Source organism: Mustela erminea, chromosome 10 (genome assembly GCF_009829155.1).
Source record: "Mustela erminea isolate mMusErm1 chromosome 10, mMusErm1.Pri, whole genome shotgun sequence".
Lineage (NCBI taxonomy): Eukaryota > Metazoa > Chordata > Mammalia > Carnivora > Mustelidae > Mustela > Mustela erminea.
Window position 1 is genome coordinate 1,488,743 of NC_045623.1, and position 15,253 is coordinate 1,503,995.

Genomic DNA, 15,253 nt, shown 5'->3' on the forward strand with positions numbered 1-15,253 from the left:
TCAATTTTTTCTTCCTTATATTGCCTGTATCTTCCGAATTTTTCTGCATTAACCATGTGTTATTGTTAATAATCGAAAAAGAACATGTCTTTCTTACTCTTAGAAGTCTTTGCTAACCATCCCCACTCAAACCTGGTCATTCTATTCACATTAGCCATCCCTCCACTATATATTTATCTAGTCCCATATAAATTACTAAGTCTTATTTTTTTTAAGATTTTATTTATTTACTTGACAGAGATCACAAGTAGGCAGAGAGGCAAGCAGAGAGAAAGAGAGAGAGAGAGAGAGGAGGAAACAGGCTCCCTGCTGAGCAGAGAGCCTGATGTGGGGCTTGATCCCAGGACCCTGGGATCATGACCTGAGCCAAAGGCAGAGGCTTTAACCCACTGAACCACCCAGGTGCCCCTAAAATTAGTAAGTTTTAAAGAAAAGTTATTTCTCAGGGTACCTGCATGGCTCAGTCAGTTGAATGTACAACTATTGGTTTCCGCTCATGTCATGATTTCAAGGGTCAGGAGATCCAGTTCCACACTGGGCTCCAGCTCAATGGGGAGTCTGCTTGAGATTCTCTCCTTCTCCTTTTGCCCCTCCCCCCACTCATATTTTCTCTCTCTCCCTCTAAATTTAAAAAATCATTTAAAAAAGGTTATTTCTTCTCTGTATGCATTTTCCTCTCATTTTTCACTTGTGTGTATCAGCCACTCAAAAATTCATATTCAGACTGATTTCCACTCACATATTCATATTCAGATTAAGTTCTTGAGAAGCTAGAAATGTTTTTGCCTTCCCTGTTTTTCTCATTACATGTAACAGAACACATCTCTAAGGAACGATGACTGCCTAATGTTAGACTCCTTCTATCACTAAAACTGTAAGCTGCTTCAAGAATAAGAAATCTATTTTTTTCCATCTTCTATAACCCTAAAGGCAACAAAGAGAACTGTTTCCATAGGACACAGTCATCTCTTCTTCCTACAAGTCTACTCTTATTTCACCTTATAGGCTACATTCATGAGTGAAGTTTAAAATACATATAAGCTTTGGGACACCTGGGTGGCTCAGTTGGTTAAATGTCTGACTTCAGCTCAGGTAATGATCCCAAGTCCTGGAATTGAACTGCATTGGGGCTGGGGGGTGGGGGAGGGGTGGGGAGGTAGAATCCCTGCTCAGCAGGGAGTCTGCTCTTCCTCGTTTGTGCACACATGGTCTCTCCAAATAAATAAAATCTTTTAAAAAATAAATAAAATAAAATACCTATAAGCTTGCTAAATAATTTGCACAAGTATTCTGCAATTCTCACTGTTTGAATACTAATGAATATTATAGCCAGGAATTGAAACTACTTTCCCATGGTGTGAATTTCTCCTTAACAACTGAATTCTTGTACTTTAAGCAATCTACAGACTCAGCTTGGCTCTGTCTCTCAATATAAGGCACTAGTTAGAATTATGGTCATCTAGGGGCCTGGGTGACTCAGTCAGTTGAGTGTCTGCTTTCAGCTCAGGTCATTATCTTGGGGTCCTGGGACTGAGCCCGGCATCAGGCTCTCTGCCTGGCAGGAGTCTACTTTTTCTCCCGCTCTGCCTGCCTCTCTGCCTATTTGTGATCTCTCTCTGTCAAATAAATAAATTAAAAAGAAAAAAGAATTATGGTCATATACCCCCAAAAGATCAAAAAAAAATTTTTTTTAAGATTTTATTTATTTATTTGACAGAGAGAGATCACAAGTAGGCAGAGAGGCAGGCAGAGAGAGAGGAGGAAGCAGGCTCCCTGCCGAGCCAGAGAGCCCGATGTGGGACTCGATCCCAGGACCTGAGATCATGACCTGAGCCGAAGGCAGCGGCTTAACCCACTGAGCCACCCAGGCGCCCAAAAGATCAAAATTTTTAACAGATTCTAGACTATCTCAGATTGTACATCCCAGAGACCTGATCAGTGAGGAAAGAAGGCTTGTAGGTGCCATCAGTGGATGTATTCCCAGTTCCTCGCAAGGACTTCATATGAGAGACTGCCATGCGTAAGATGGTTAGCTTGTCTGGTTTTCGAGCCAGGGCACTACAGGTGGGCACCATGTCTGACAGTTCTGTGATGTAGGCTGTCATCTTGTTCCGTCGCCGCCGTTCAATTTCACTATGATTTTCCCTGCGTGGAGAGAGAAGCCCCATCCAGTGGTCACAGCTGGCCATTTGGGAGCAGGGAAGAGTGATATAAATACGGAGAAAGCTGCTGAAGAAATGTAGTTGTTTGATTTAGGAGGGCTTAAGTCTCAGAGGGTAGTGTCAAGTTTGCCAACATTCTCATGCAGAACAAGCATGGAACAGAAACCAACAAGGCAGAGAATAACCAGATACCAGCAATTCTCCCTATGTAAACTGGAAACTTCACTTCCTATGTAAATTACCACTCCCCCAAATAAAAGAAAAGAAAAAGTGTTTTAAGAAGTGATAGTCTTAAAAGATGTTGATTTTATTCACTTTAGTTCCCGAGAGACAAATAATCTTGGCTTGGCTAACTCCATGTTTACTAATTCAACTTTTTAAGGCTGAAAATAAAGTGACTAGTTTTTTCCAACCCAAGTATAGTGTTCCACAGCTGATAAAATAACTGATAGTACACTTTCCTTTGGTCTATAAAATGTTGCCTGCTCCAAGCTTCTCTCTTACTCTTAACACTGGAAGGAAGAACTGGAAGATTCTGAAGTTTTACTCATCTCATTAATAAAGTCCTACCTTCTCTATTTGGATGTGGTGCTAATATACTGAGCTCAAGAGATTTTAAGATATCATCTATCAGAGGTCACTTCTGGGTCCCCCACTGGAGCAAAATGAATTGGAGAATAAAAGTGGAGTGGGGAGGAAAAGTCCTGAAAACAGACAATTTGGATCTCAACAGGGTAAGTGGATCACATCTCCAGTGCTGATTTCCTCAATATCAGAACGAAATCTTATCATTGTTAAAAATAATAATCCAGTAGTTTTCAAGCTGGATTTCTGAAAAGCCCCAGAGCTCCTAAGTATCTTCCACAGGGATGCACCAAAGAGAGAACCAAACAATGTGCTGCATTTCTGCTTCTCCTTGAGCAGCTTTTGCTTTATCCTTTTTATTTGCTTCCATTACCACTTAAGGGTCCTACCAGAATAAAAGTTATTTGTCAAAACAAAAAAGAAAAGTAAAAACAAATGGTCTAACATAAATCTATGAGAAGAGCAAACAAAGGTTAAGAAGTTAACTAAATGACTTTCCCAAAGGCAGCACTCACTCCCAATTAATGAAATGGTTTTCCCACCATACCATACAATATCAGCTTTCTGAAAAGTTAAAGAGTTAGCAGGAAATGACAACAAAATGAGCTTGTGGTCCTGCTGAAAAAGGTAATGAGGTAGGGGAGAAAGTAGTAAAAACACATATTGGTATCAATGATCTATCTCTGAGTGGTCCCAAATCACAGAAGCAAAATTTAGGTATATCATTAGTATCCTAATATTTCTACCTTAGTGATGACAGTCTCCAAAGAGAGCTCTAGAGTCTCCTTTCCAAAGGCAAAAAGGTCTTACCACATAAGTCCGTATTTTAACATTCTACTTTCAAACTTAAAGCACCCATCTTCCTAGTATCTAACAGACTTCTGACACTAAAATCCAGAAGGCTGCTTTTTTAAAAAGCCATATCATGGGTGCTAAAACTTTTCTGGGAAACCACAAAAGATTCAATCACCAAAGCAAGACCAGTACTGCTATGACACAGTAATCAAGCCTATGAGACTACACAGGAAGATAAAAGGTATGCTTTCTAGAGAGGTATGGAATAAATGCTAAGGCCTAAATAGTGGGAACCAACTGCAAACATAGATATACTTATTAGTCTTCTGATAAAAAAGTATGCCCCTGTTAAAGCACCAACTGGCACCACTGCCCTGCTTCTAAAGCCTTTTATTCTGTGAAACAGTGCTGAGATAAAGAAAGAAAGAGAAACTATAAAACTAATAGCAATTTCTTAAATTCCTTAGTAAATCCCTCAACTCACCCACTTTCTGATGGGGGAGGCCAAAGTTCCTGTTACACACAAACTTCTAAAAAATCTTGTCCTCTCTTGCCACAGATAAGGAAAAACACAAAGAGAAGGGGGAAGAAAAGAGCAGAGTAAGAAAAAGGAAAAAGCAGTATCATCTGCTTCATCATGCTTAAAGACACTGTTCTCCTACCTGGCGAGTCTCTCTTTATCCGCAGAGCTCTGCTCATCATCCGACCTAAAAATAGAATTAATGAACTAAGCTAAAATTAAAATAAAAAGAAAGAAAAAAATAAAGATGGATGGATGGATAGACTGATGGAAGGAAGTAGAGAGGAGAAAGGAAAGAAAAAAGGAAATAGAACAAAACAGATGCAGAGAAGGAAAAATTAAAACATGGACAGAAATCTTGCTCATAACTTTACAAAGCCATTTGTTAGGATAAAGAAAAAGTAACTTACAGGACAAAGGTTGACATAAAAGCAAGGCCAATATTCATTATAAATTAACGTAGTCTGAACACAGAAAGTATTTTGCCAATCAATCTCTGTAGAGACCAACAATAAATAGTTTGAACAAGAACCAAACAAGAGAATACATTCTCACACATTGCTCCCAATCTGGAAATAAAGTGATACCCACATATGTTATTCTTTTTTTATTTTTTTAAGATTTATTTATTTGAGGTGGGGGGAAGATGCAGGAGGGAGAAGGAGAATAGCACAGAGCCTGACACAGAGCTCGATCCCATGACCCCAAGATCATGAATGAAGAGTCAGCCATTTAGCCAAATGAACCACCCAGGTGCCCCCACATATGCTATCCTATAATGAAAAAAAAATCAAAGAGTAAATCATGATAAGAATGTCAAATTATCACAAATACAATCTCTCTGTAACATGCAGACACACACATGCACTCACAGACAACATAACTGAAATTACATAAATAAAACTTAAGAATTAGGTTTCTGGCACATCCCCTATCATTGGTTTGATACTGAAGTAGTAAATTTCTATTTATTCACTCTCCCATTTCTTTGCAGTAAAGCCCTAAAACTACTGGATCCCCAGTGCCAACTCCCCCTCCCCTGGAGGGGGCTACAAAGGATTACCACTAAATTTTTCTGGAAGACTGAAAATTGTAAGAGTGGGTGGCAACTGAAGAAACATCAAGGTGTTGGTAGGCCAGTATATCAGTATCAATTCCATGAAAAATAATATATATATAGATATAAATATAGATTAAGAAGCCTCAAATGAAACATCTAAGTATGACATATGAACAGCCTAAAACACTAATATAACATCTAAGTATGACATATGAACAGCCTAAACACTAATATTTCATTATTAAAAGTGACATGTACAGGGGCACCCGAGTGGTGCAGTCAGTTAAGGGTCCGAATCTTGGTTTTGGCTCTGGTCACAATCTCAGGATGGTGAGATGGAGCCCAACAATAGGCTCTGTGCTTGGTGTGGAGACTGCTTAGAATTCATTCATATTCTCTCTCTCTCTCCCCACCTCTTTCTCTCCCCCCGCCCAACTACCCTTCATCTCTTACAGGAATAAGTTGTTTGAAAGAAACTTAAATATCTAAAATTCTTATTATTACTACTCCTACTATTACCAATCCATAATCCTTTAACCACTCTAGTATCTCTAAGTGAAATACGTGAATGTCTAAATATATTTATATTAAGTAGGACAAATGAAAACTAAAATAATTCAGGTCATGTCTTCATAGAGACTTTTGGAATTTTAATCAAGAAACTGTTAACCTGCATGACCAGTACTATCTGATGACTTGACTGTCATTCTTTTTTTCATTTTTTAAAAAATTTATTTATTTAAGTAATCTCAAAACCCAATGTGGGGCCTGAATTCAGGACCCTAAGAATAGGAGCTAGATGTTCTACTGACTGAGCCAGCCAGATGCCCATGATGGCTTGACTTTACAGGGCAGCTTGAAAAACTATTCCCCAAATATCTATAAGTAACTTCTCATTTTAGAGATGGTATATACCCTAAAGTATTTATAAGTATCTATTTCAATAAATAAATTATTTGAAAATCTCTTAAATTCATTCCTTTCCTATTGCCACTGCCTCCACTCTATCCCAGGCACTCATGATTTGATAGCTATCTTATTATTCACCCTTGCATCTATCTCCCTGACTATAGTGCTTCTCTTTAATCCATCTTATACACTGCTATTAGAGAAGATCCCATATGCATTTTATTTATCAAAATCTGTTATTCAGGGGCACCTTGCTGGCTCAGTCATTGGGCGTCTGCCTTTGGCTCAGGTCATGGTCCCAGGGTACTGGGCTCAAGCCCCAAACTGGGCTCCCTGCTCTGTGGGAAGCCTGCTTCTCCCTCCCCCACTCCCCTGCTTATATTCCCTCTCTCGCTGTCTCTCTGTCAAATAAATAAATAAAGTCTTTAAAAAATAAAATAAAATAAAATCTTTTATTCGAAGCCCATGATGGCTTCAGACAGTTATAAGCTACTATGACTGGAATTTCTTAGCCTTCTACATCAGTGGTTCTCAAGGTATAGTCCCCAGACTAGCAACATCCACAATAAATATAAGTACTCAGTTAAGCTCTGGATTTTTGATTATTCATTTTTCTAAGGTGGCTACAAACTCCATTTTTAAAAAACAAACTAACTTACTATTTAAAATATACAGAATGAACTTTCTAAAAAAAAAATACTTTGCTTTTTATTTATAAATCCTCAACTTTGTACATCTGAGTTGAGAAGGACTTATAAATAAAAAGCAAAACATTTTTCAAAATCTTAATAAAATTTAAATACATTTATTGCAATCAAAATTCATCTCCACAAAAATTGTTCCTGTTCCAATTTTTTTTTTAAAGATTTTATTTATTTATTTGACAGAGATCACAAGTAGGCATAGAGACAGGCAAAGAGAGAACATGGTGGGGGGCAGGCTCCCTGCAGAGCAGAAAGCCCGATGCGGGGCTCGATCCCAGGACCCTGGGATCATGACCTGAGCTGAAGACAGAGGCTTTAACCCACTGAGCCACCCAGGCGCCCCCCTGTTGCAATTTTTAAAGGAAAACTATTATCTGTACAGAGTTTGTGGAACCATTTAATAATGAATGCAACCACTAAATCCGTAACTTGTGTTCCTGTGGACACCCAGCAAGCGCACTGTATAGCTGCCTATCATATACATAAAAACATTGTGTAAATTGTGCCATTAGTTTGAAGCCATGTTACCTGAACATAAACAGTAACTTTCATACAAAATTTTGTCAGCTTTCAGAGTGTGAGAAAGACTGGACAGAGTAATTAACTCCTAATGAGTTCAAATTAAACTCCATATGCCTGAGCTGCCTGGTCCCACAACATGGCCCAAGATGTTCTATTACATTACCTGGCAAACCGCTCCTTATCATTAGACATCTGATCATCGTCACACCTAAAAAGAAAAATAAGGTTAGCCCAAAGCATTATACTTGTTATACCTACTTCATCTGAAATGAAAACTAGAAAGGAGTAAAAATATTCAACAGGGGGGAAAAAAATCCAATGGAAAAGCATCGCAAAGCAAAAGAGATAGTAATACCATACAAAAGAACTTAAGAAACCCGTGACTATTATTTGTCAGGATTCTGATATTCTCCTTTACCCTCACTTATCAGACACTCCAAAAAAAAGATTATGATCTCATGAGGGCACAGCTGACTGCCTGGTCAACACTACTCTGAGGTTAGGGATAGTTGTGTTTTAATTATGGCAAAAAAACATGGAACACAAAATTTACCATCTTAACCAATTTTTAGAGTACTATTCAGTAGTGCTAACTGTATTTACATTGTTGTGCAAGAGATGTATAGAACTTTCTAATCTTGCAAAACTGAAACTCTATATACACTAAACATCATCTTCCCACCTGCTATCCACCTGACCCTCAGTTGCTAGTAACCATTACTGTACTCTCTAATTTTGACTACTTCAGATATCTCATGTAAGTGAGATTACATATAGTCATTCTGTGACTGGCTTATTTTACTTAGTATAATGTCCTCAACATTCATCCATGTTGTAGCACGTGTCAGGATTTCCTTCCTTTTTAAGTCTGAACAATATTCCACTGGACATATATGCCACATTTTCTTTATGCATTCATCTGTCAATAGATATTTGGTTGCTTCCACCTCTTGGCTATTGTGAAAATGGGAAGTGCACATGAGTACAAATATCTAAGACCAATTATTTTGGGTATTTATAACCAGAAGCGGGGTTGTTGAATCATATGGTGATTCTGTTTTTGATTTTTTGAGGAATCTTCATACTGTTTTCCAGAGTGGTTAAATTTACAATTTACATTCCAACCAATAGTGCACAAGGGTTCCCACTTTTTCACATCCTTACCCAACACTTATCTTCTATTTCTATGATGGTGCCCATCATCATGGATGTGAAGTAGTATCTCATTGTTGTTTCAATTTGCATTTCTCTAATGATTAGTGATGCTGAACATCTTTTCATATGTTTGTTGGTCTTCTGCATATCTTCTTTGAAAAAAATGTCGATTCAAGTGGTTTGCCAATTTTTAATCAGGTTTTTTTTTATTGAGTTGTGGTAGTTCTTCATATTATTATAGATATTAATCTCTTATGAGATACATGATTTGCAAATATTTTCTCCCTTACATGGGCTATCTTTTCACTGTTTTCTTTGATGCACAGAAACTTTTAAGAGATAGCTTGAAATTATTACATAAACAATGTTTTTTATCTCTCTGATCAAGGAAACACAATCCATTCATCCCAACAACTTGTACTTAATAAACCAATAAGTCGTATCTGCTAAATACGGAAACTATAGGAATTACTGAGGGAGGAAAATCTTAAAAAAAAAAAAAAACTACTCTCTGGATGATCTAAATTTTCTTCTCACTGCCACAGGATATAGCAAAGATCTATCAACTTTGGGCAGAAAGTGCTTTTGGGAAATAGGTAAGTCTCACAAAATTTGCAGTTAAACCAGATATTACATTAGAGTCAAAATTTATACTGCTCCTTTACTGCCTGTAAATCCTCAACTAATCCAACCCCAAGAATTTTCAGATTTTGAAAATAACAGGAGAGCAGAGAAGAATGGGCAAATCCATGGAAATGTAAATGAATTCCAGCTCAAGAACAAATGGTTTGTTCCTAGGACACGAAATATGCTTTAAATCAGATGCTACTAACTCCTAGTGAAACATGTAACCTAAAGTGAAAAGAGAGACCTTAATTTACATATTAACTTTGAATCTCAAGGATGAGTCTTCTAGATCCTTGGCTGGAAGCAGGTTCCAGAAATGAATCAGAACACAGAGCCCTGGGCCCTATCCCTGGCCTACCGAATTACCTTTTTTTAACATAATCTCTAAACCCAATGTGGGGCTTGAATTCACAACCCCAAGATCAAGAGACACGTGCTTTATCAACTGAGCCAGTCCATACCTACTGAATTGGAATCTTGACCTTAACAAGAAACCCCATATGGCTTTGTATACACATTAAGGTTGAGAAGCACTACTGTGAACACTAGTAACTCTCACAATGCACCTGGAGTTTCTAAGCCTTTATATTATTAAAAATGATTTTTTAGGGGCGCCTCGGTGGCTCAGTGGATTAAGTCTCTGCCTTCAGCTCAGGTCATGATCTCAGGGTCCTGGGATTGAGCCCTGCATCAGGCTCTCTGCTCAGCACTTCCTCCTCTTTCTCTGCCTGCTTCTCTGTCTACTTGTTATCTCTGTCAAATAAATTTTTAAAAAATCTTTTAAAAAATGATTTTTTAGGTGTCTGAGAATATAACAAAATGACATTTGAACAAATCAATGAAAACATATGATAAATTACAACTTTCAAAAGTAGCATCCACCAAAGAAATTTAGTGCTGACTTATGGACACAGTGCAAATAAGGCTTTCACACACTGACCAGAGAGGAAAAATTCCAACTGCTTAAAAAATAAATAAATTTTTAAAAAAAGATAAATTTGGTGATGTCTCTCTCAGGTATCATGACCCACTAGGTAAAATGATTGTGATAGTCTTTTTTTGTGGCTGGGGAAAGAACAAATGAACTGATCTGTATATAGTTTGTGACTACTAGATTTTGTGGAAATGAAGACAGTGACTCAGGGCCAGAGCTAAGTGAGAAGTATAAATAAGACTAGTGGTGGGGCACCTGGCTGGCTCAGTTAAGCATCTGCCTTTGGCTGAGGTCAGTTAAGCATCTGCCTTTGGCTGAGGTCAGACTCCCAGGGTCCTGGGATCCGCAGGGAGCCTGCGTTTCCCTTTCCCACTCCCTCTGCTTATGTTCCCTCTCTCATCGTCTCTCTCTCTCTAATAAATAAAGTCTTCAAAAAAAAAGGAAAATAAAGACAAGTGGTTACCTATATGCCATGCATATGCACAATTCGGTCCCACCAATAGCATTTATCATTATAATTAGGGATTCCAAATTGGAAGAATTCCCATAACTGTTTTATTTTATTTTATTTTTTAAAAGATTTTATTAATTTATTTATTTGAGAGAGAGAGAGATCTATCACAAGTAGGCAGAGAGGCAGGCAGAGAGAGAAGAGATCCTGGACAGTGGAATCATGACCTGAGCTGAAGGCAGAGACTTAACCCACAGAGCCACCCATGCGCCCCTCCCAGAACTGTTTTAAAAAGTCTATCCGTGGGACACCTGGGTGGCTCATTTGGTTGGGTATCTGACTTCAGCTCAGGTCATGATCCCAATATCCTGGGATGGAGTCCAAAATCAGGCTCCGCAGGGAGCCTACTTCTCCTTCTGCCTGATGCTCCCCCTGCTTGGGTGCATTCTCTCTCTCTGACAAATAAAAAAATAAAATCTTAAAAAAATATATCTATCCTTCCTCCCAAATTGAAATATCTTTCCCTCTTCACAGTTATTAATACTCACTAAGTCTCATGAGCTCTCTTGGAGAATTATTTTCTCCAGTGCTCTGCAACTACTTCTTTATGGTAGCCAAGTTACAGTTGTTTTCAAGAGTATCTGGTAGGGTTCAGCAACAAGTTAGTAGTGAGAAATATAAGCCTAAATAAAAATTACTAAAATGAGAAAAAACCCAGTGTCTTTGACAGAACTTAAGCATTGTAAAACTAAACAATGGCAAGGAATTTACAATATAGACATCCTCCATGCAAAAACAAAAACCGAGGACATTATGAATGTATGTAACACATATACATTTTAATATACTTATATATGTACTGAATATTTCTGAAGGATACTCAATAAACTGGAAACTGTAGTTGTCTAAGGGGAAGGGTCTAAAGTAGAAAGGAAAACAGGCCTGAACTACACATAACTTCGCACTATTTAAAAACTTATAAAATACATTACTTTTTTTTTAAAAAAGGTATTTATTTGAGAGAGAGGCAGTGAGAAAGAGCATGAGAGGGGAGAAGGTCAGAGGGAGAAAAAGACTCCCCGTGGAGCTGGGAACCTGATGTGGGACTCGATCCTGGGACTCTGGGATCATGACCTGAGCCGAAAGCAATTGTCCTACCTACTGAGCCACCCAGGTGTCCCAAAATATATTACTTTTTAAGATCTAGTTAATAAGACAAATCAAATCTGGACATTCATATAATAAAATAATGGCTTTTTTAAAATAGGGCTTCTTTATTAAATATTTGTTACTCAACAACGTAGACCCACCTAGGTAATATTTTCAACTTTGCAAAGGAAAAATGGCAGGTTGCAGTCAACATTATCTTCCTTTCTTTGACTCTTACTGTTTTCCTTACTTAGAAACAAAGCCAAATAATGGGTCTTTAACAGGAATAAATATTTCCCTTCTCTGAAAGAACTCCTCCATCAATGTATCAAAAAGTCCATTTTCAGTGCTCCAGAAGATTCATCATTCAAGGATACAAATTCTAATTCTTGCTCTGTAGAAGTCAACAGGTATGAGAAAGTATGAAAAGTACATTAATGACCCCCCAATGAATTACACCTTAGCTTCCTAACACAGTGACTCAGGACTTGGACATAAAATTTGCTTTAGCCAATGGAAACTAGCAAATGTCAATACAAAGCAGAGGCTTGATAAGCATTTAGAATGGGACTTGCCCTTCAGATTGTAGATACTGGCATATAAAGAAACTCAGTCTGGGGAGCCTGAGTGGATCAGTGGGTTAAGGCCTCTGCCTTCAGCTCAGGTCATGATCCTGGGGTTCTGGGATCGAGCCTCGCATCGAGCTCTCTGCTCAGCGGGAAGTCGGCTTCCCTTCCTTTCTCTCTGCCTGCCTCTCTGCCTACTTGTGATCTCTGTCAAATAAACAAATAAATAAAATCTTTAAAAAAAATAATAAATAATAAAGAAACTCAGTCTGACCTCCTTAAGGATAAAAGACCACGAAGAAAACAAAATAACCATCCAGTCAATCCACAGCATTGTGAGAAATAATAAATTGTTGTTTTCAAACCACACAGCAACTAACTGTAACAGAGGGTTTTGGAAAATTCTCTGCCCTCTCTTCACTAGAACCATTAAAAAAATGTTTGAAAACTTTAGGAAGTATAATATAATAGGAAACTTTAGTTTTGGATAAAGCACTCACCTCAGGCCTAAGGATAAAAATATTGCAAGTCAGAAATATAAAGATCATGAACTAATTCTTAATATCAGAAATCTAGAGAAAAAAATTTAAAATCTTACCTCAAAAATTTACTGTTCCCTTCTCCTTCATCATCAAAATCCAACCTGGGTAAAAACAACAATAAATATTATAAGCTCATTGACACAGAACAGTAAGACATTAAAAATTCTCAACCCACAAGTTATCTGAACACCCACCCAAATGGAAGAAGGAAAACAGGAAGTGGACAGAAGTCAAATGAAGATATGTGACTTCCCCCTTTTACCAAACTGGGGAATCAAAAGAGTCTGTGCTACCTAACATTTTCCTAAGTTGGCAGTCCACCTTTGCCAAAGTTTTATATCAGAGTACAATCTCTACCAAAGAAACAGGAATCCACTCAAAAATGAAAATAAAAAAATTATTAAGTCAGGTCCATTTTTCAATTCTATAGTCTAAGCTATGTTACTAGACTTCTGAAACATATTCCAAAACAGTGATGTTACAAAAGAGACCAATGTAAGATCTCATAAGGTTACTAATCAATGATTCTTTACATCACACATCTAATAAACATGTAGCATATGCTACATTAAAGACTTACTAGATGAGGGCGCCTGGGTGGCTCAGTGGTTTAAGCCTCTGCCTTCGGCTCAGGTCATGATCTCAGGGTCCTGGGATCTAGCCCCACATCGGGCTCTCTGCTCAGCGGGGAGCCTGCTTCCCCCTCTCTCTCTGCCTGCCTCTCTGCCTACTTGTGAGCTCTCTCTGTCTATCAAATAAATAAATAAATATCTTTAAAAAAAAAAAAAAAAAAAAAGACTTACTAGATGAGAGGAAAAACAAGAGACTTACTCTCAAGGGACTCTCTACCCAGACAAATACAAAATAAATACAAAACAAATGAGAATAGGAAAGCACCATGTGAGGAGCATAAGCAATATGCTATAAGACATTTAGCATATTCAGGGGATTAGGGAAGATTAAGGAAGATTATAGGTAACAAGGTAGGCCAATCTCCTATTAATCTCTACTCTACTGAACCAAAATATTACCACCTCATCCCAGTGATCACTCTTGGCATCTCTACTAGCCTTATAACCTAACATTATGAGTCTCTAAATGGATTACATATGAAGTACACAGCGTCAATCCTGAAAATGTTCATTCCTCTTCCTCCCTGTAGCCCCCTAATTACTAGTCAAAATTCACCTGGTAACTCCATTTCTAAGAAACTACCCTAAAAAAAAGACTAAAAAGAGAAAAAAACTTTATGTACAAAGATGTTCACTGAGCATTACATATAACAGCAAAATCTTTAAAACAACTTAAATATCCCAAAATAGGAACTGAGTACATCCCTTTATGTAACTTAAAAATCATGCTTTTATAAAATATTTAACAATATGAAAAAAAAGGTTACAGATGGTTAGGTGGAAAGACCAGGCTATAAAAAACTGTATAATTACAGATTACAACTACTAAGAAGATCTACATATAAAGAATGAAGAAATTATACTAAAAAACTTATAGGAGATGATGGGGTAGTAAGATTATCGCTATTCTTCTTTCTTTCTATTTTCCTGTCTTTATTTAAAAGAATGTGTATTCTTGGGTGCCTGGGTGGCTCAGTGGGTTAAAGCTTCTGCCTTCGGCTCAGGTCCTGATTCTAGTGTCCTGGGATTGAGCTCCACATCAGGCTCTTTGCTTGGCAGGGAGCCTGCTTCCTCCTCTCTCTCTCTCTCTCTCTCTCTCTGCCTGCCTCTCTGCCTAATTGTGATCTCTGCCTGTCAAATAAATAAATAAATAAATAAAATCTTTTTAAAAAATAAATAAAATTAAAAAATAAAAGAATGTATATTCTTTTAAGGAGTCAATCCCACTTAGAGTTGCACCCAAACTATAAAATACCTGGGAATAAAACTAACCTAAGAGGCAAGTGATCTGTACTCAGAAAACTATAGAACACTCATAAAAGAAACTGAGAAAGACACAAAGAAATGGAAAAATGCTCCATTCTCAGGGACTGGAAGAAAAAAATTGTTAAAATGTCGATGCTACCTAGAGCAATCTATACATTCAATGCAATCCCTATCAAAATACCATCAACTTTCTTCACAGACCTGGAAAAAATAATCCTAAAATTTGTATGGAACCAGAAAAGACCCCAAATAGCCAAAGGAATGTTGAAAAAGAAAACCAAACTGTGGCATCACAATTCTGGACCTCAAGCTCTATTGCAAAACTGTAATCATCAAGACAGTATGGTAGTGGTGCAAAAACAGACACATAGATCAATGGAACAGAATAAGAGAGCCCAGAAATGGACCCTCAATTCTATGGTCAACTGATCTCTGACAAAACAGGAAAGAATATCCAATGGAAAAAAGACAGTCTCTTCAAGAAATGGTGCTGGGAAAATTGGAGAGCCACATGCAGAATGAAACTGGACCGTTCCGTATACCATATACAAAAACGAACTCAAAACAGATGAAAGAGCTAAACGTGAGACAGGAATCCATCAAAATCCCAGAGAAGAATACAGGCAACAACCTCTGTGACCTTGGCCATAGCAAATTCTTGCTAGACCCATCTC

General features: G+C 37.7%; 1 protein-coding gene across 4 annotated transcripts in view; it reads right to left on the reverse strand.

The window, feature by feature from the left end:
• Positions 1-15,253, reverse strand: part of ARNT (aryl hydrocarbon receptor nuclear translocator) — a 69,269-nt gene that overhangs the window by 29,855 nt on the left and 24,161 nt on the right. For all 4 annotated transcript variants that reach the window (XM_032302672.1, XM_032302673.1, XM_032302671.1 and 1 more), the window contains 4 exons: positions 12,738-12,782; positions 7,421-7,465; positions 4,205-4,249; positions 1,932-2,145 (listed from right to left, as the gene is read on the reverse strand). In XM_032302672.1, the coding sequence (XP_032158563.1) occupies positions 1,932-2,145; positions 4,205-4,249; positions 7,421-7,465; positions 12,738-12,782 (349 nt within the window). The remainder of the gene's footprint in view (positions 1-1,931; positions 2,146-4,204; positions 4,250-7,420; positions 7,466-12,737; positions 12,783-15,253) is intronic.